This window comes from Anas acuta, chromosome 7, assembly GCF_963932015.1.
Source record: "Anas acuta chromosome 7, bAnaAcu1.1, whole genome shotgun sequence".
In the NCBI taxonomy this organism is placed as follows: domain Eukaryota; kingdom Metazoa; phylum Chordata; class Aves; order Anseriformes; family Anatidae; genus Anas; species Anas acuta.
This window is the reverse complement of record NC_088985.1, coordinates 29,715,038-29,736,159: the sequence shown is the minus strand read 5'-3', so window position 1 is coordinate 29,736,159 and position 21,122 is coordinate 29,715,038. Positions and strand designations below refer to the sequence as shown.

At 54.2% G+C, this 21,122-nt stretch overlaps 1 protein-coding gene across 1 annotated transcript; it reads right to left on the bottom strand.

Annotated features, from left to right (window-relative positions):
* Positions 1 to 18,109: 18,109 nt before the first annotated feature.
* On the bottom strand, positions 18,110 to 20,854 carry ADRB1 (adrenoceptor beta 1). The gene has a single exon (XM_068688628.1). It carries the CDS (start codon positions 20,837 to 20,839, stop codon positions 19,526 to 19,528), a length of 1,314 nt encoding a protein of 437 aa, XP_068544729.1. The 5' UTR covers positions 20,840 to 20,854; the 3' UTR covers positions 18,110 to 19,525.
* Positions 20,855 to 21,122: the final 268 nt, after the last annotated feature.

Genomic DNA, 21,122 nt, shown 5'->3' with positions numbered 1-21,122 from the left:
CCAGGCCCGGCTTCCTGCCCGGCTCTGGGCGAGGGGAACTGCTGCAGATAAGCAGGGAAGGCTTAGCAGTGAAGCACGGGGAGAGAAAAAGGGGCTGGGATGAGGCTAGCTGGTGAAAAGCTAAGAGATAGGGGAAAAGGAGCTGTGTTATAAGGAAGGCAGGCCCAGAGCAGCAGCCGGGAGCCTCGCCTGCCCGGGCCTGGCGTGCAGCCGGCAGCACCATCGGAGTGAGCTTCTCCTTGCTGAACCCTGGGCATCCCAAACATCCACTTCGAAGTGGAGATATGTGAAAAAGAAACAGAAGGGACTGACTGTTTTTGGCAATGCAGCTCAGCAATCACTTTTGTGGAGAAGTGCTTCCAGCAGCGCTTTCTCTCAGAGAAATGGCCGGGCTGATTTTTTCCTGTTTCGTCCTAGATCCTATGACACCGCCTCCAGCCATCCTCCTGCCCCGTGTCCTTCTGGTCCCAAAGGCATCATTCACTGTCTGTCCCTCAAAAGCAGAGGCGAGGCTGGCACCGTCAGCAGGGTGCTGCCCACAGCCCAGCTCCATCCCCGTGGTGCCGGGACAAGGACAAGGCCCCCAGCAGGGGAAAGAGGGGACAGGGACACATGCAGCCCCTGCAGGGCTGGGACATGCAAATGGAAATATGTGGGTAGGGAAGGAGAAAAGGATACAGATATCACGATCAAGGTCTTTATAGGATTTCTGATGGGTTTAAAGGAGAAAAAGATTGTTGCTGGGGGTGAGGAGGGAGGGGATGGGGGGAATGTTTTGGTTTTGTTTTACCAAAAGCGATGGTAAGAAATATAATTTGTAATATAAGAAAATAGACAACTCTGTACTGATGATTTGACTGTCGGCGCTTACAAGAAAAGGCAAGTAGTGTTCTAATATTGAGGATGAAAAATGGGAGGACCCAGCAAGAGCCCGTAGTAATGCTGTAGGAAGGCGGAGGCAGAACTGCCAGGGACAAGGAATGGGCTTTTCTGAATTGCTGAGGGAAAAATGCAATCCCAAATTCCTCTGTTAGAAAGGTGTATATCTAGAGCAGGACAAGCAAAACGGCACACTAAATTGGCGGATGCAGTGAAGAAAAACACAAGAGAAATAAAGCCTCAAAATTATCTAGTTACAGTTCTTCTGAAATCCCGTTGCACTGCTGCTGACAAAGGTCTGAAAGCAGTTCATATGCCAGGCACGTACATCTATCATGCTGGGTAATGCTGCATCATCATTTCCTGGTGCTCCTGTTTGCCTGTCTGTATCCATCTGTTGTCCTGTGTGAAGGTTAGATCACAAGCACTTGGGGGCTGGGAAGGATGGGTATTGCCTGTGCAGAACCAGCATAAATTGTTCCTGATCCCCGCCTGGATCTGCGAGGCACCGCTATCAAAAAGGAAAGTTTAAAGATTTCTTGTACAGAGTATGAGGACAACTTTAATCCAAGATAAGTAGTGACGTGCGAAAATTAAAGGGGAAGAGAAAATTGCATTAGCCTTTATGAACAAGCAAGGAAAGAATTGCAAAATAACTGCTTTGCAAAGCTTGGATTTGCAGAGGCAAGCGCAAGGTGCACGAAAGGGGAAACGGAGTGTGCAGCTAGCAAGTGTGCATGGCTGCAAAGATTCCCTGATTGCAGTGCCAAGAAAATCAGAACTGCAGCCAAGAAAAACATGGTTAAAATGATGCGATGTCATAACCCAAATGCTGCTAATAGTGGCAATGGCATGCTGAACAATCAAGAAGGAAAACACCGGCAGCATTAGTTAGTGTAACAGGGATACCTGCAACTTGCAAGCAAAAGGGGTGAGTCTGTGGCCCTGCCAACACAGGAGCAGACACAAGTCATGGCAATGCACCCCGACGGACCTCGACCTTACCAAAAGCACCAGCCAGCCTTTCTCCAAGGGGCGATACTGAAGTAAGCATGAGGGCTGCGTGCTCACGTTTGTGAATTTTTAACTCATTGTTTAAAGTCCACCGCACCTGAAACTCCCACCAGAGCAGACCCATCTGGTGAGCAAGGGAAGCCAAAAAAGCTGCAGTTCAGCACCAGGATGCGGCGTCTTGCTTGGACAAAAAGCTGCATAAGGGCTGATAGCATCCTTCCCTTTTGAAACACTTGCAAGAGCTTTGAGATCTCCAAAAGGGGAGGTCCTGCCTGTAAGGTAAGTGCTGGTGGCTGCAGTGCATTTGGGAGACAGATGCGGTTTATGTTCTCCAGACATCTGCTCCATGCCTTCTAAAGGCTGTGATAATTTAGTGGTGCCAGCTCTACTTACACTTGCAATGCAGTCAGGTAATAGAACTAGACATGAGAAAATGCAAATGTAGATCCATACCAAGATATGAACATCCTGGCTTAGACCCAACCTTATATTTTGCTAAAAAGCGAGGAATGAAAATTTCTTATTCAGAGAATAAAAGGCATTTTATTCACCCAACTCCTTTTATTAGTAGGATGTGGTTTTGGGGTGTCTATTGATGAGCAGCCTTTATTACTCATGCTTCACAGCTTTATCTGTACCCTGGACTTCAATACAAGCAGCCTGATGCAACCCCTGATAAGTGGGAGAGGGGAAAAGCATGCACAATACAAGACGTTCCCATCAAAATCTCAGTTCCTCTTAATGCAAAGAAGTCCTACAGGACGCAGCGTGACTAGGGCTTGAATGCAAACCTCTTTATAGAGCACCCCTCAGATGGGGAAGGGCAGCTCGTCTGGTGGCTTAACCACAGCCCTCAGTGGCCACTTCCTCAGAGATGCCTGGGAGGTACCCACTGGGACAGCAGAGCATGGAGATGGCCTCATCTGAGGTCACTTTCTGGTGGCCCCAGGCCCAGGGCCATGGTCTGGAGCCACAAAAGTGTCCTCACCCCATGTGCAGGGGGAGGCCCAGGTGGCATCTCAACGGAGCCTGGCAAGGAGATCTCCACATGAGCCTCCAGGCAGGCTCAGCCCCACAGATGAACCTCTTCACTCCCTGCCTGCCCTGCTCATCCCATCCCCTTTGCCCACTGCTTCAGGACCTACAGGTCTGTGGGTAAAAAGGGAGAGCTGACACCTAGAGTAATCAGGCCACAGAAAGTGCCCAAGAACAAAAGATTGATTTTAATGGCCCAGCTTTGAGCAAGTTTGGCCGTTAGCTTCAGGAAGTCTTCATCATTTGTGTCAAGGAGGAAGCAGATGGAAATCGCAGAATTAATTTGATCTGAAGAGATTGTGCTCTGGAAAAACACACGTGTCAGGCCCCATTACTCAAGGCTACAGACCTGGGGACAGGACAAGCCACATGTGTCCTGCAGGTGGGAGCAGGCTGGGTGCCACTCGGCAGCACTGCTGCATTGTGCCTTTCCTCCAGCAAAGGGACGGGGGCAGTTCTGGGGAGAACTGACAGAGCAAACCCCATGGGAGCTCGCCTGTCTTCTGTCCTTCAAGGAAGGTGAACGGCAGCAGGAACGTCCCCTGGGAAAGCACAGAAATCAGAATCAGAGGACTGATAACGCTGTCCCTTGTCGTTGGGTGGATCGGTTTCAGTCAAGGCAGAGTGTGGTTTTGTCTGGAGGAGCCTGCAGGGAATGTGCTCATGCCATGACAGCAAGCTGTGCTGTCCCCAAGGCAGAGGCACACCACAGCACCTCCCTGAGCCCCATGGAGCTGCAGGCCTCTTTCCAAGGGCCCAACAGACCCCAGCAGTGAGCTGGGCAGCACACGCTCTGTAGAAATCATTTGTTCTCTTTATTCTATTAATTTTTCTTAGAAAAGCGTGGTCTAGTTGCAGAGCAGTTCCCCACCTGTTGCTGTGAACAAACCTCTTATGATCTGAATAGCTGCACTTCGTGTTTTAGGCTCATAACAGGGTGTGAAGGGGGGTTAGTGAGCTCAGGCAGCCCCTCACGCTGCTCTAACTTGATCACCCACCTCTCTCACAAAGCACAAGCATTTTGTAAAAGGCAGCCACAACTGGAGGTGACCCCCTAGGTGCCGTGTCTTTGAGATAGTCGTCATCGTGTAACCAAAGTAGCTCAACTGTTGCTGGAAGAAGAATATGATAGAAGCATTCCCACCCCCTCCTACCAGCACCACTTTTGGATCCTCTGATTTCTTCCTTGTTTAAAATGATTCAGCAGTAGACTCTCAGATAGTCTCTGTCTGGTTAAAAATAGTTGCTTGCCTCATATGGGTTTAGCATGGTGCTGTCAACTGTAAAATGTTCCACCTTCCAAAAAAGTAGAGTGAAAAATGAAAGGGAGCGCTCACACACCATTACTCTGCAGTCAGACCTCCAGAGCTCGCTCCAAACCCATGAAAGGAGGAGAGGCCAGCTGGGCGGTGGGCAAGATGCTTGAGTTGCTGCCTGATGCCTGGTCCTCAGGGAGCAGTGTCCCGTACACAAAAACTCCCAGGCTGATGGTTTGCTTGTTTCTGAAGACAAAACACTTGTTTATGTTCAAGAAGTATTTGTTAGCTGCATTTTCGAAATATAAGAAGAGCTTAGTCATTGCAGCTGGATGTCTCCTGATGTCATCTAGGAGAACACGCTCCAGCAGGAAACCAGTATAGCCCAGTTTGGTGAGCCACATTCCACTGCCAACCCATAATAGTGGGGCAGCAGAGCCTGAGGGCTGCCAGTCCTCACTGCTGCCATGCTCCATGGGTGTGTGGAGCCTGCACAGTGCCATCGGCTCACCCAAGCCTCGTTTGTGTCAGTGAGGTGAACGTGGCGTGAGGGAAAATGGGGTAATTTGATTGCAGTAGAAGGAAGGTGGTGCAGGAAGGTTCTGACACTTGGGCCTCAAATGTGCTTGTGTTCAGGCCCAGCTTCTGGGGAGTGTGGTGGGACCACTCTGCCACAGTGGGAGTGGTGGTGAGAGGCACAGAGGAGAGAGAAATGGAGAGTGCTTCAGGCCCAGCCCACCGAGGGGTGGCTGTGAGGGGACAGACCATGCTTCTGCAGAGCCCCCAGCCAGCTCCTTACACCCCAGTCTGTGAGGGCTCCTGGCTGGGGAAGGAAGCACTGGGCAGAGAGCTACCTGCAGTGAGAAGCTGAAGCATTCATCATGGTTTATCCTGTATGCTGAGCAGCAAACAGCCTCGGTGGTGTTCACCTGCTTCCAGTGCTGAAGAACCTCAGAAAAGCCAAAGGGAAAAGCTATCCATCACTTTTCACTGCACGCTTGACAGCATCACAAGCTGGCTTTAGAAGCTGTATGACAAATTGCTGGTTAATGCCTGAATTAATTTTTTATTTTTATCCCTAAGAATTACATTTGCTGTGCATGCAGAACCAGCCAAGAGCCCATGGGTTGGGTGCTCCGAGGTCCCATCTCTGCAGCGCCTTGGCACTGCCACAGCCCTGGAGAGGTCCCGCCAGCGTACCCGCACATCGCTGCAGCTCCAGCCTCAGCCCTTGTTCTGTGTCATGCTCGACAAGACAAGGGATGAGCCCAGGGATGAGCTATTGCTACGGGGAAATGACTGCCTTGAAGGAGTGCAGGCAGGCCCCAAGTTTTCCAGCTTCAGGCGCCTGCATGTGCGCCAGACCCCAGGACACAGCTGTGTTTATGGGAAGGGACGTTCTCACAGGCCAACAATTTTAACACACGCCAGGCCTTATGCAATTTTCCTTTCCATTTATAACATTATGTATTTTATACGATAAAGTTTGAAGCGTGGCTTTTGTGCATGAACGATACAGTTTCCATAATATTTTTTTAATATGCAGAGGCATTTTGTTTTGAGCTCTTGGGGCGTGAGTCAACTCCTATTTGAGGCCACTGGAGTCCTTCCAGTGACCTTCCTGGGACCTGGCTCATGGGGCAGCCAGGGCTGATGTGCCGCAGGTGCGAGCTAGTGTGACCTGCCGAGGCTCAGGGCACCTCAGAAGAGCAGGTCCATCAAAAAATGGAAATTACAATCAGGAAATTACGCCTACAGCACCGTGAGCCTCCACTGGGCAAGCCGGCAGCAGCTGGGTTCAGCCCTGCAGGATCCCTGCGTTTGCCCGTTGGAAGCAGATGCCAAATCCCTTAATCTCGAGGCTGCAGGAGGCAGGGTGGGCTGCAGGAGCTCCTTGAGTGGGACAAATATGACCCTGGGTTGTCTGAAGTGCATGGGCCATGTTCTGCACTCTCACACGAGCAGCGGCCCCACGGGGCTGCCCGGCCTGTTGGGAGCACTGCCTGCAGCAGGCCGTGGGGGTGTCCAGGATGCCAGGGGGGATCCATGCCAACTCAGGTGCCCACCCATGAACAAATTTTATCCCCACTTCTTAAGGACGCTTGGAGGAGTCATTTCTTTTTTTGGTAGAAGCAAGATCCAGCAGGGAAATGTAAGGGGCCCTGGTTCAGCTAAACCTTGGCAATTTAGCTCAGCTCAGAAGGGCAGCCCTGCTCTGTGGCTCCCCGGACAGCCTCTGGTGTGGTCAGCACATGGAGGTGGAAGTCCTCAGGGCAGCGAGTCCATCAGAAAGCTCCAGCAGGTGGTAGCCTCAGCCTGGCTCTGGTGCCATCCTGCACAGCAAGGCTCTGAAGACACCCAGGATTGTCCCTTGGGACGCAGCATGGAGCCACCAAGCCGATGGTGTGTGGCTTGGAAATTAGGCAAGGATTTGGTGTTTATAAAACAACCGCTAAGAGTTTTAAAAAGGGACCAGGAGTGTTTACATACAAGCTGGATGGACTCTAATAAAGCGCTGCATGCTTTGTTGTGTCAACTCACACACCTGCACGAGGTATTTTTAAAAATCCCCACAAAACCAGGGAGCCAAAGAACGGGGCGGGTCGAAGTGCCAAGCCCCTCCTTCAGGGATGACCGAGGGCTCCTGGCAGGACCTTGCAAAGGGCTCCAGGCCTGGCTGCGTGGCAGCCAAATGTGGGCAGGGAGGAGCTCAGTACCTTCCTCCAACCCCTGGCAGAGCAGGCACCTGGATGAAGAGGAGTGGAGCCACACCACGCCTTATCTTGCACTTCTTAACCTACCAGAATTCCCAGTTTCTAGACCAGCAAGTTTCTGGACCCTTTTGTAGCAACACGGGTTCCCTTTCCTCTGGTATCTCTGACAGAAAGCCCTGCCTTGACCGTGTTTGCTCGTAGGATGACAGCAGGACTCGGCCCATACAAGGTTATTGACCTGGGAAGAGAGAGTTTCTAGAAGAGAAGGGCTGGGCAGTTTCTCGGAAACTGCCTTATCAGCATGGCTACAAGCTGGGGCTTTAACAGCCTGGCTGGTCTACGTGTGGCTTGTTCCTATTCCTACAGCTCTGGACACATTTGCTTATTTTGCAAGATGTTATTTCAGACAGCTTCAGGCCAAGCTTGCCTCAAAGCCACGAAGCCAGGCTCAATCGCTTTGCTATTTCTGAAGTGAGGTGTCAACTGAGTCCTGAAGCACAGCAGTGAGGGGAGCACACGGGAAGCGCAGAAAGGCTGATGCTGCAAGTCTCGTGCTTCCCCTTTCGCCGGTGGAGAAGGGAATGGCAGGGGAGCCAGGGGTTATCAGTAGACGCAAGAGGGCAAAACAGGAACTGAGGGGTCTTGGCTTTGAATAGCGAGGAGTGTCACCAGGGCACAGGCTGGTTGCTGGGAGAGGTGGAGGAGGAGGGGGGGGAGTGGCTGAGTGCAGCACCCTGGGGTTTCACAGCCAAGCCTGGCAGTGCATTGAGGTCTACTCGGGGTCACCATATACCAGCAGCCCCTGTCCCACCCTAATGCCTCACAGAGGCCGTGAGAGGCCTGTTTCCACAAGGACAGGGCTTTGCAGCTGGGGTCCAGCACCGGGGTGCCGGGCAGGAGCCGGCTGGAGAAACCTTTTGGTGCAGACAGCTTGGCCAAGCCTTTGGAGCGGCGCCCACAGGGCCATGGACACGCGGTTCCAGTAACCTCACCTCCCCACTCGCTGTTGTAATAATCCTGTTTGCTCAGTCTTGATGGCAGAAGCCAACCATAACCAAGAAAAAACAGAAGGTTGCCCTCCAGCACCTCTTCCCACTGACAGGCTGATGGTAGCTGGCCGCACTGGATGCCGTCCTCTAGGTGTCCCCATGAAAGCAGCCTGAGCACCCTCCATGGTAACTGTTTTGCTGCAATTACACCTGCAACCAATAGAAGCTGATGTAAAAAGATGACATTTTACTGGAAATGAATATGTTTGACTCCAAAAAAAAAGAGATCTTCCTCATAGCTGTTTACGTGGGAAAGCAGGGAAACCAGAGAAGGTCCAGAGACATTTTGGAGAGACTCAAAACTTGGGTGGGGAGCTCAGGCAACAGAAATGCAACGCTCCTGTACATGGAGGTCTTCTGTTTGACCTCACCTTCGAGACATGGAATCTGTCCCACTGTTCCCACTCCTTTGGCTTTCTTTTGGGATCCTCTCTGTAGCTCTTCTCAAGAGCATCCTCCCATTGCCTAAGCAGCCTTTGGCCAACAGATCACTGCAGTCACAGATGGTTTTTTCTATACTGGAATGTAGCATTAAACTAATCACTGGGGGATGGAGACAAGCAAAACAAAAAAAGTATAAAAAAACAAAACAAAACAGGAATAATCCTTAGCTCACAATGAATTTTGCAGAACATTGTTGAAATTAGGCTTTATTGGAACAAAAATGTATTTATCATATCTGTCAACACTGAAAAATTAAGTTTAAATTAAGACTTTATTTTAGACCCTGAAAATGACCCAGAAGTGATATAATATTTATAAATAGCTTATCATACACCACAGTATAAAAATGCATTTATCCTCTTACTATTCAGTCAATATCGAGTCAACAATAGTCTGGCTATTGTTATATACAAGGTGGGCATTACTTTTACCCTCCTTGCCATCAAAACAGAAGCAAAATAAAACCACACAGAGGAGAGCAGAATCCACTGGGACAGATTATCCCGTGAAAAGGGGCACAGAAACCGGTGTCTGTCAGGAAAGGGCACCTCACCTTGATGCCAAAGCTCCTGCAGAACCAAGCCCAAATGACACCAAGCAGCAGAGGCTTCTGCCCCCTGTCCTTGTGCGCAGGCTTTGAGGCTGCAGCCTGCTTAAAGCTGCTCTCCACCCTGAGCCAGCCCTGTTTAGCTCCCGGTGCTGCGGGTGGGCAGCCCTTCCCGACATCTTCGCCCTGTTGTTCTTGGCCAGGGCTTTGCCAGGGCTGTGGGACTGCAGAGCGTTTCTTGTGCCAGCTCAACTTGAAAGCAAGAAATGCTCCGTGACCCCAGTACAACGCACCCTGAAGGCTCCCCTGAGCAGGGGAGCAAAGCAGTGTATAAATTCAGCCCGACACCGTCTGTGCAGCTGTTTCACATGGCTGGGAACCCACGGGACTGCTCACGCTGGCATCTGCCCCTAAGCACTCACAGGGGCTCAGGCACTGAGCTCAGCTACCGAGCGGTCCCAAGACATTTCGGGGTGTGATTCGAGACTTTATGCCAGCAGTGGTGAGGCTGCAAGGGGACGTGCATGGGGGACAGAGGTGACGGGCAGCAGTAGAGCACCACAGATGAGGCTGGCTGGGATGCTGCAGAGGCTGTTGCTGGAGTAGCAGGAGCTAAGGAGACTGTGGGTAATGCTGTGAAGCCCCCCAGAGAGGAGAGATGGTGGGGAGAGGGGAGTTTTGGGGAGCGGGAGGCTCTCAGCAGCTGGGAGCCATGCAGTGACACAGGGAGATAAGGTTGGTGATGGATGGACCTCGGAAGGTTTGAAGGTTTTTGTTCTGTTTGGATAAGCAGTCAGCTATTCGCGCAGATAAGCTTCAGAAACAAAACAACACATCTGATCTGAAACCCTTTGTATCTAAAAAGCTGGGCTGGAAATAGCATGAGATAATTCCTCCAGGGCTTTAGTGCTTCCTGGGCTTTTCCTTCAGCAGCACCGGGATGTCCAGACCCACTGACCCGAGGACCCGGGAGCTGGGGCAGCGCTGACAGCCAGACCCCCCCGGGGCTCGGGCACTCGGCCGTGCCCTGCTCGCAGCCTGGGGCAGGGGCAGGCGGGCACGTGGCATCGGCGTGGTCCCCACAGCGGACGTGGGTGGTTTAAAATACAGCAGAGGAAACGCCCTTGCTAACATTTTTGTGTATCTTAACGTATCCGTTGGCAGGGGGCTTGTGTAACACTGCCCGGCGCCTGATCACCAGCCCAGCTACACCTTGCCGAGCATCCCGCTGCGTGCAGAGATCTGCCCTGACTCCGGATGGGTCCAGCACGAGGCTTTGTCACCTGCTGGTGGTGCTGGCACAGTCCTGCCCCCTTCGTGTGCCATGCCCAGACCTGGATGAGGGCTGCAGGCGGCACCGGAGGGGACCTGTGGGTATCCTGCAACTTGAACTGCAGGGCTCGAGATGCCTTTGGAAAGTGCATCATTTCCTTGGGAACGAGCTCTAACGCTGTGCTCTACCCCAGCGGGTTTCCTTGTACCACGAGTTGTTTAAACAGTTTCTCATTATGCATTTCCCATTCGGACAAAAAACAAACCTGAAAGCCCGCGGCACCGAGGCTGGTAGGAAAAAGGAAATCCTGCTCTGACCATCCGAGCGGGCAGGGAGCAGCTCCCGGCTCGGGCAGGCAGTGCTGGACCTGGGGAAGGTTTGGGGCAGGAAGGGGCAGGTGGGAGCTGCAGAGGTTCGTGGCCCCCTAGAAAGCCTTTGGGTGACCTGAGCACGTTTTGGGCTTGCCTTTGAACAGCTGGCTGGTTATGTGGGGTTCCTGTGGGGTACCCCCTGCTTTGGGATGCTGCAGGGAGGACCCAGGTCTGGACCCAGAGGGCAGCAGAGCAGAGGGCTTTCATCAAGCTCAGGGCGCCTGCCCCGTCTGGGTTCAGCCCTGCATCCCTTCCCGGGCTGCTATTTATGTCTGTGCCCTAATGAGTCCCCCATCCTCCCCCGGCGTTAACCTCTGCCTTGCCGAGCAGTGTTTGGGGCTCACAGGAGAAAGCTGTTTATGTTCTATGGCTTTGTGATAGTTTCCTCCTCCACCACCTCCCTTCCTTCCCCAATAAAATCACTACGGCGCGCTCGGCAAGGCCCAGAAACAAAGCGGGGTGGGCTGGACACCCAACTGCTTTTTGGTGAACCCGGCAGGGAAATCATGTCTCTCCTGAAGGACGTCAAAGGCTGAGCTCATAATACAAGGAAACTAGTGTCCACCCTAAGCGAGGAATTGCCCACTTGCAGCCCCTGAGTGTCAAATACAGATGGCCATGGCCATGCAGCAGGCCACGAGTTGTCAGTGGAGGCAGGGGTGTCTTCCTCACCGGTCAGGATGCTGCTGATGGTGGCAAACCCATCTGCTGTGAGGCTCCGTACACTGGAAGTTGCACCAAGCGAGCAGAGAAACGAGAGCAAAAAACAAAAACCCAAACCTGCAGCAGTGTTTTGGACTCACCTAAACGGATGAACAGCGGCAGAAGGCAATGCAAATCCATCACCCTGGCTGCTCCCTGCAGAGGGAAAACAGGCACGCCAAATCCCATTCATTATTCTCTTTCTTATTTAATGCTAAGTAAGTCATTGAACTTTCCTACTTGATCTATCCATTTTCTTTAATAGCAGGGCTGCAGGAAATCTTTTGCTCCTCAAAGGGGGTTTCAAGTTTCTCACTGATATCACACACAAAATACTTGGAACGTCTGAGTAAAAAATAACCGCGTTTCAAAGGGAGGTTGAGCCATGCCGACAATGATAATTTTTCTCTTTGGAGGCACAGCACCAAAGAGTGGAGGTCACAGGGAATTCGGAGCGCCATTGTTCTCCTTCCAGGGGCTTTATCTGGAGACAGGCGCTGGGACAGACCCCGCGGGGGCCACCGAGCGCCTTATCTGCTCCCCGTGTTAATGGCATGCATTTAACAACACCAACCGGTGCATTTACGGGGTGCCTCATCACGCAAAGTCAAAGAGATCCAGGCCGTGCAGGAGCATGAGCACATTTGGTGCAGCGAGAAAGTATCTGACCGACGCCCAGCCTGCTCCGCCGTGCTCCTTGCTCAATTACGGTGATGTACGAGTGTTCCTGAAAGGCACCTGAGATGTTGGGGCATGATGGCAGCGTTATATAACATGAGATGTATTAATGGAAATCATCCAGCGCTGAAGTTACCCCGGCCTTTTTATCGTTGCGTTCCTTGCTCCTGTATGAGCAGCATGCACAGGATAACGGGGAGTTACAAACCCACTGCCCATGGCTTGGTGCCGTGCCACCCCCTTGCAGCTGGGGACGGTGTGGTGCTGCCACCAGGTTCTCCTCCAACGCCCCTGCTCCAGGGCTCTGCCAGCACCTGATGAGCTCTTCTGTGCCGTGTAACTGCAGCTGCACCCCGGGCAGGCAGAAGAAGAGGCTGTGGGTGCTGCTCTGCATCCCAGCTCCTGCAGCAGCACCAGAGACACGGGCTGTGATCCCACCCAGCAGATGGAAATCTGGGCCGCCACCAAAACAGATGATCTCAGCCCCGTCACTCCGCACCTTCCCATTTCCTTCGTGCCATCGCCCGTGCTCATGCAACCCACGTGGCCCAGCTGAAATAAATCTTTCCCGGAAAGGCTGCTTCGCCCCCAGACGAGCCCGTTGTCCCGGCTGCTGCAGAGGCAGCGGGGCCCGGCCAGGCAGGGACTTGCCACGGGGGCCGGGCACCAGCTCCCCTTGACGGGCTGGTGCCGAAAACCGCAGACATGTGTTCACCCTGCTCCCAGCTCACTGGCAACCAGCAGGCAGCAAAAGAGGAACAAAAACTCTCCCTGGATGCTCTGGAGGGGTTTTGAAGCACTGTCACAGTACCTGGTGTGGCCAGCAGTTACCGCAGCTGCCTTGCGCCCAATGTTATTACATCAAAGCTCCGAAAACCTGAATATTTTGCGCAATCCTATTGATTCCTGCCAGTGCTGGGAGCGCTTTGATGCACTTTTTTATCCTACCTCCTGTGAGCTAGGCAGTGCTGCTGTCACCCTGGCTGGGGTGGCCATGGACAAGAGCGAGGTGCTGCCGGCCCTGCCGTGGAGGGACCCTCAGGGGGGCCACCTGAGCTCCACTTCGGCAGCCACCTTCCCAAAGCCAGGTGGGACTGATTTGCAAGCAGATGGGATCAACGGGGTTTTTGGCTGCCCCAGACTGGGGACAGGAGCCTGCAGTGGGGCCCGTGGAGCTCGGTCCGGGCTGTGATGAGGGCTCCTCATCGCTCTGCTCGGTGAGGGCACTGCCCTCAGTGGCGTAAGCGAGCTGACGGAGACCTCATTTGAAGGCTCCCAAGCGAGTCGTTAGGGGAAGAGCAGACAAACAACACATCCCTCCTTGAAAGCCGGGCTCGGACAGCGGCCGGGCGGCTAAACAATGGGAGCTTTGTGGGACGTCTCCCAATTTACCTGCTGCCGTCCAAGAGGAAGCGCCCCTCCCTCGCAAGCACAATGCCTGGTTCGGTAACGCCGCGCGGGGACGTAGGCTGGCACACACCTTCGTGTCACCGTGCTTGCCCTCCCACCCCAGCAGGAACACCTCCAAGGTCCCACCTCCCACCACGGCTTCGCCTCCCCACCGGCCGCAGCGGCGAGGAGAGCTGGGAAGGAGCGGGAATCCCTTCTGCTTGAGAAGCACTCGAGAAGTTTTGGCCACAAAGCGCTTTAAAGAAATCTGACCACATTGCAAATTGTTTGTTTTCTCTGGTCCCAGCTGGAGGAAGCACGGCTGACAGCCCCGAGGGGTCTCCAGCACTCTCCCTGCCCTCAACATTTGGCTTGTTTCTAGCTGTAGGATTTATTCACCCAGCAGCTGCTGAGATTTTTGAGCCCCTTAGTGGCTCTGCCCGCCTCCCTGCTGTATTCACATACATCTACCTCTCGAAGCATCGTGCCGACGAGCTTAGGACCAATCATCAGACTAATTTTGGTAAGGAGACTAAACAGCAGGGCTCTGAGAGAGACACAGGGCTGGGCACGCAGAGGTACATCGCTGCCTGGAGGCGCAGAAGAGCGGCTGACGGCAGGAGCACCGAGCCGGGAGGAAATCCCAATTTAATCTCATTAAGGGTGACGGGATTTGGAGCTTACACGGGCTCGGGGAGGAGAGGCACACCACTACGCCTGCAACACATCGCTCCCCGCGGCAATTGCAGAAGCCTGTAGGGATTCTCCCTCGGGTTGAACCTCGAGGCCAGGACATTTCCCGTGGTGCAGACGGGCCCCAGAGCGCCGAGCATCCCGCGGCCAGGGCCAGGCACGGCCACACCGGGGCTGGGCCCTGGGCTCCTGCCTGGGCAGGGCTCCGGGCGGCTGCTGCGGGGTGCTGGGGCAGGGCAGACACACGGCAACGTGAAGGGGCCTGCAGCGAGCTGCTGGGATGAGGAGATGGCAGGGAGAGTGCCTCAGAGTGCCGGCAGAGCCGTGGGTGCTTTATGTAATGAGCACCAATGCTCTGCTTTTCGGCAAGCCCAAGCCGCCGAGGTGCCACCACCACGGTGCCATGGGGCTGTCCCTCTGTGGGACCAAGGTTGTGGCTCCAGATGCCAGCCCAGGCTGCGGGAGGTCTCCAGGTCCTGTAAAGCTGGAGGCAAAGCTGGAGCCTCTTGGGGAGGAGACGTGGTCCCCAGGAGCAGGTCCCCCCAGTGCCACAGGATGCCAGGGAGCTGCACGGCTGCCGAGACGCTGCTCAGGTTCGGTCTGGTTTCCTGCTGCTGCCCAAAAAGAGTCAAAAACTTTCAGGAATGTCTGGGGCATGTTTCAGCTGCCAGTCCCTCGGTGGCACAGGCCTGTAGGGAAAGAGTCTTTGCTCCTCCACTCCTTACCCTGCATTTCTGCGGTGCGCCCACCTGGTGCACCCTACCCAGAGCGGCCAGCCTTTCCCACAAAACTATATCACAATGTTGCTGTCTCCGTTTTTACTGTTTGCAAATGACAGCTCCAGGTCTGATGCCAGCATCGCCTTTCCCACCATTTCTTCATCCCAGTCACTTTTTCCAGCCCTGTCTGACAGCCCCCAGCCGGAGGGCGAACCACGGCGGCTCCTCTCAGGCAGGCAGGCAAATAAACGGGCACAGCAGCCCCGCAAACAAAAAGCAGATCGATTTCTTCGGCGAGGCCGTTATTGCGAACGGTGTTGATCTTACACTCTGCCCGATTGTTTACACGCAGAGGAGGACTCCTCGCTTCCTCCTTGGGCGTTTCGGAATTTGGCAGGCCCTGAAAGCGAGTCAGTGGTGCATGGGGTAATGCTCCTCGGGGAGCGCACGCTGAGCGCGATCCCGGGAGGTCGCATTAGTGCCTCTGCCACGATCAAACAGAAAGTTCCCGCTGAACAAAGAGTTTTGAGGACTCCGAGTGAAATATGCAGAAGGTGTGTATGTCTCTGCGCATTTGCTTCATTTCACCCATTGATGTGGCTGTAGCAGAACTATTTTTAGGCATAATCCTTCAAACAGAACACGGCTTCGTTCTGATTAGCACAAAGCTGGCTGCTAGTCAAAGGATAATTATTTCCCAACACATCACCTAACGCACACCAGCAAACAAAACACTTATTATTCCAGCTATCCAGTGGTAACTGTTGTTCAGCAGTTCACATTTTCTTGACATCCTCGGGTAGGACTAATTGCTCCGGCTTCATTAACAGAGGTCATTTGCTGCTGGTAACAATACTTTGCTGGAAATACTCTCTCAGAAAAGATTAGATTATCAGGTCAAGTTCTGCTGCCAGTGGCAATGATGCCTGACCGCATTTGGCCTCAAGAAAGCGCTCCTTTAGTTCCTAGCTGCGCGATTTCCAGCCCTGCAATTGATACGTTACATAAAGGAAGTGAGTGCACTCCGCTGGGCAGGAAATTACAATAAATGAGGAAAGCGTGCAGCACGGGGAAGGTTTGCAAAATAAATAGCCACTTAAGAGTTATTAATAAAACGTGAACTTCAGACAGGGTTTAGCAAAAAAAAAAATAAAAAGAAAGAAAAGAAAGCTGATGAAGAAGTAGTCCCGATACTTGGAAACAGAGGGGTGCCCCGAAGGGAGAGCAGCTGCCTGCAGAAGCAGCAGAGCGTGCTGTATCACCAACCGATGGCTGATGCTGTCAAATCCTGTGTGAGCTGTGGGCACGGCTAAGATCCTAATTTTAAGCTGCATTTTTCACGCTTAGTTTCATTGGTTCATCAGTTACAGCTCGGTGTGAGCCTGCAGGCAGCTACCAGCCAGGGTCCCAGGCTTTAAGAGCAGTGAATTTTCGAGAGGCGCTCCTGCAGCCCCAGCGCTGTTGTGCCGGGCACCTGTCGGTGCATCCAGACCTTGGAAACATCCATCTATTCTCTTCCTTGGCTCCCCTGAACACACCACGAAAGGAAGGCGGGCGTCCCACCTGCTATTTCCATTTAGGCACCCGGAGGGCTGCAGCCTGCTTCTCAGCCGTGCTGCGCAAACACTGCCAAGAGAGCGACCGGCGCCTTTGAGGATCCGGCCGCTGACACACGCACGTCTCAGGCACCCTGCTCGAATGATTTTGGTCCCGACAGGCTCTGGCTGTTTCCTCAGATGCATGTACGTTCACTGCAAGCCTCCAGAGCATGTCGGCTGCCCCGTAGCACTCTGCAGGTTTGCTTCTTGCCCGGCAGCGGAGGACAGCCTGTCCCAAGGGGGATCCACACCGCTGGCTTTCCAGCAGCTGCCCATGCTTCACTGCCTGCTGTGGCTTCAATGTGTGGGCTCCAGGCGCTCCCAGGTCACCGAGTGGGCCCTTCTGGGGTCAACGGGCAGCACTCATCCTGCCTTCAACACCTGTAAATCCATGGTGCTCAGCCAGGGGAAACGTGACCCCATGCAGCTCTTCGGCAGGATGAGCAGAGCAAATCCGGCCCTAAATTTCCCACCTGAAGTCCCAGTTGAGCCAAAACACTCATCACCTGCTAAAACCTAAGGACAGGAGGGCTGCCTGCTGGGGCCAGATTCTGCCCTGCCCTACCCAGCAATGTGCACGGGGAGGAAGGGCCGGGGCTGCTGCTGGTGCTGGGCACGCTGCCGTCGTGTCCCGTCCCGTCCTGTCCCCGATGCAGGCAGCCGCCGCCTCCCCGCTGTCACCAGCATCAGGTGCCACCGTCCCTGCACGTGGAGTCCCGGTGACTTTGCTGGAATCACAGACAAAAAGCAGGTCCGTGGGGTCCAAAACCAACAAACCCTGCGGTGACAGAGCAGACCGGGCACCCGACCTGCCATCACAGTGGCATTTTGAGGAGCCCACCTGACACGGGAGAAACTCCTGCCTGCCTGCAGCTCACAGCCAAAGCCCTGCTAATTCAACTCGAAAGGATTATTCACCTCCTCAGTTCCTTTATTTTTTCCTTGCATAAAGAGCACAACTTATCATCTTTTTTTTTTTTTCCTTAAAATACATTATTAGAAATTGCTAAAGACAAATTACTTTATTTAAAAAAAAAAACAAAACGCACAGTTACCAAATCAACCTCTCTCTCTGCCCTACAGATCTCACCTTGGGAAGCACTCTTCCTGGGAGCTGACTTGTGATTTAACTGTGCTTCTGAGTCTAATAAAGCTAAAAATGGCTCACTTTCATTCTGTGCTGACATCGGGAGGTGTTTTACACTGCCTTTTGATTGCTCTAGCTGCCGAGTATTCATTGCAGTAATGAAAACGCTACAGACCCACGAGGGCACGGCGTGCCTGCACAAAGCAGGAGGGGAAGGCAACCTTCTGCACCAGGGACCCCAAAGCTCAGCCCTACACCAGCGGTCACAGCGCGAGCACCACGAGACCCCTTCCCACTCAAGGCCCCATGTAACTTTCAAAGCAAGAATTCTTAACTATTCTGGTCCCCCAAATCCCAGCTCGTACCCCAACAAAAAGGTGAGCACGACCCCGAACGGCGCGGCTGGGGAGAAGGAGCGCGTGCATTATCAGCCTGGAAACACCTTGTCACTTAGCCATTAATTTTAAGGGAAGTGGGCAGACCTCGGCGCAACAGGAATGCAACCTTATTGGGTTTCAAACACGCTTTTTTACAATCCTGTGTCAGGAAAAGCCATTAGATAGAGTTGTATTGGTAACCCGAGCCATCTTTGAAGAAAAACAAATGCTGGTCTTCCCATTATAGGCAGGTATTGTTTCAAAACCTATACAGACACGCTTGCTTGTGCTGCAATGGTATTTATTGCACATACACCAATTACTTACACAGTAGTAAATTGCACCAGAGTATAAATAGGTTATAAAACACACACACAGAGGAAAATGGAAATGTCACACAAGTGCTAAAATAACAGCAGGTTCACGTGGGCACTTGGAAATAAAAATAATAAAAGTCCCTTAAGATATCTTAATTTATAATACGGATCTATGTACAGTACCTTCATAAAATAATATAAAAAGTCACTCTCTCGATAAAACTATAACAGATCAGACCAAAACAGAAATCAGTTTCAGGTTTGGTGTTATTTAAACCTCCGTTTCATTTTCAATTTGCATGTGTGTATGTGTGTGCAAGGAACACCTTCAAAAAACTTTACAATTCTTAATACTGTGCAAAAAACAGCTTTGTTGCCATTTTCCAAAATTGTGCAGTAATTTTTTGTTGCTGCCACGATTTGTTTTTTTCCCCCTGTCCATCTGTAATTACAACGAACAAGCTGCAGAAGGCTCATTAACCTCCCCCCCCCCCGCCCCCTTTTCCATAAAATACTACTAGTGGTAGATAAATACGCTGTTTAATATAAACACAGCCCGTGTATTCCCCTGTACAATATGCACAGTTTGAGGTAGAAGTTTCCCAGCCTGACTGCTATTGTCTGGCCACAGAGATAAGCACAACAACTCACTGGTTGCTGATGCAGAAGGTGTGTGTGTGGGGGGGGGTGGAAATAAAAAAAGCAGAAGAGTTTGGGGTTATTTTAATATTTTTTTTCCCTTTCCAAAGAAAGAGACCTGTGCTCCCCGTTGTTAACTCTGTCACCATCCCAGCTAGCAGAGGAGGGGAGCGCAGCCTCCCCGTGGCGAGTGGGGCTGGCCGGCAGGTCGGTGTGGCCCCACGGGCAGACCTCGGCCACTTCTGCGTGGGACCGGTCCCGAAGGGCTCGGAAATCAAACGGGGGGCACCTGCTGGCCCCTGGCACAGCGGGGACCTGCTCCTGCCTGGCTGCATCGCCAAGCTCCCGCTGCTCCTGCCCGGGCTCCGGCTGCCGGCGCCGTGCGGGGAGGCTCGCCCACGGGACGGGCTCGGGAGAGCGTTTCTCCAGCCCGGCTGCATCTAAGTCTCTTTCAGCACTAAATATAATCTGGTTATCTTTGGGACTGGCTGTTTTTATTTTCTGTCCTCCGGCCAGCGAGCTTCCCGCTTGCTTTTAGCTCCAGATGAGGTATGTCGTACGCAATTCACCTGCTTTTTAGTCGTAAGTAAACACGGGCTCTCTCTCCCCGCCAAGGCAGAGCGCAGCTTGGGCTGGCGTCAGCGTCCCCATCAGCGTCCCCACCGTCAGCGTCCCCACCGGGCTCCTGCCCCGCTCTTCCCCTGGCCCCGGCGAGCCCCGCGCCCCCTGCCCGCCTCCCCCTCCCTATACCTTGGACTCCGAGCGGGACGTTTTGTTATTTCTCTCCTCCAGGCTGGACTCGCTGCCGCCCCGCGTGCCCCCGTTGCAGTCGGTCCAGGTGCCCCCCTGGCTGTGCTCGGGGGACCCGAGGGTGCTGATGAAGCCCCCGGGGAGCGGGGCCAGCTGGCCGCCGCTGGCGTGCAGCCGCCGGTCGGCTTTGCGGGGGCAGCAGAGCAGCCTCTTGAAGGCCTTGCGAAAGTCCGGGCTGCGGCAGTAGATGATGGGGTTGAACGCGGAGTTGGCGTAGCCCAGCCAGTTGAAGAAGACGAAGAGCCAGTCCGGCACCAGGTCCCTGTCGAAGGCGTTGACGATGTTCACCAGGAAGAAGGGGAGCCAGCAGAGGGTGAACACTCCCATGATGATGCCCAGCGTCTTCAGGGCTTTCTGCTCCTTCATGGCCATGATGCGGGAGGTCTTCCGCTTGCTGGCCCGCCCGTTGCCCAGGCCGGGCTGGTGGTGGGCGAGCGGGGTGGCCGGCGGCTGCTCCTGGCCGCCGTAGAAGCGCCCCTCGCAGCGGTCGATCTTGCGGATCTGCTCCTTGGCCTCCCTGTAGACCCGCAGGTAGACGAAGATCATGACGAGGAGGGGGATGTAGAAGGAGACGACGGACGAGGCGATGGCGTACGCCCTGTTGGTGACGAAGTCGCAGCAGCCGGGGTCCTGGTAGCACTCCAGCGCCCGCGGGTCCTCGTCCCGCCACCAGTGCATCATGATGGGCAGGAAGGACACCAAGGCGGAGATGGCCCAGACGGTGCAGATGATGCCCTTGGCCCTGGCCCTGGTCATCAGGCTCTGGTAGCGGAAGGGCGAGGTGACGGCCAGGTAGCGGTCGATGGCGATGACGCACAGCGTCTCGATGCTGGCCGTCACGCACAGCACGTCCAGCGAGGTCCAGCACTCGCAGAGGAACGAGCCCCAGAGCCACGAGCCCCGCACCACCAGCGTGGCCCCGAAGGGCACCACCAGCAGCCCCATCACCAGGTCGGCGCAGGCCAGCGAGGTGACGAACAGGTTGGTCAGCGTCTGCAGCCGCTGCGTGCGCCCGATGGCCGCCATCACCAGCACGTTGCCCGCCACCGTCAGCAGCACCAGCAGCGCCATCAGCAGGCTCATCCCCACCGCCCACTGCTGCGACACGGCCCCGCCGCCGGCCTCCTGCCGCCCCGCCGAGCGGTTCCCCTGCGGGCCGCACTCCGCCGCCAGCCACCCCTCGCCCATGGCCGCGCGCCCCGCAGGAACGCGCCCCCGCTGCCGCCGCCGCCGCCCCGGCCACCGCATGGCCCCGCGCCGCCGAGACCCGCCCCTCGCCGCGCCGCCGCCAATGGCGGAGGGAAGGGGGAGGGAGGGACACGCCCCCCCGGGGGAAGGCAGCCAATAGGAGCGGGGAGGGGCGGGGCTTGAGCGCCGAGCTGCGGGCGCTGCCCCGGGGCGCGGGGCTGGGAGCGTTGTGCTCGGCACGGGGGGGCTGCAGCGGCTTGTTTAATTAATTAATTAATTATAAATAAATTTATTGTTTAATGCCCCGTGTACAGGTTAGTTCCGCCCAAATGGAGTTCCGTGC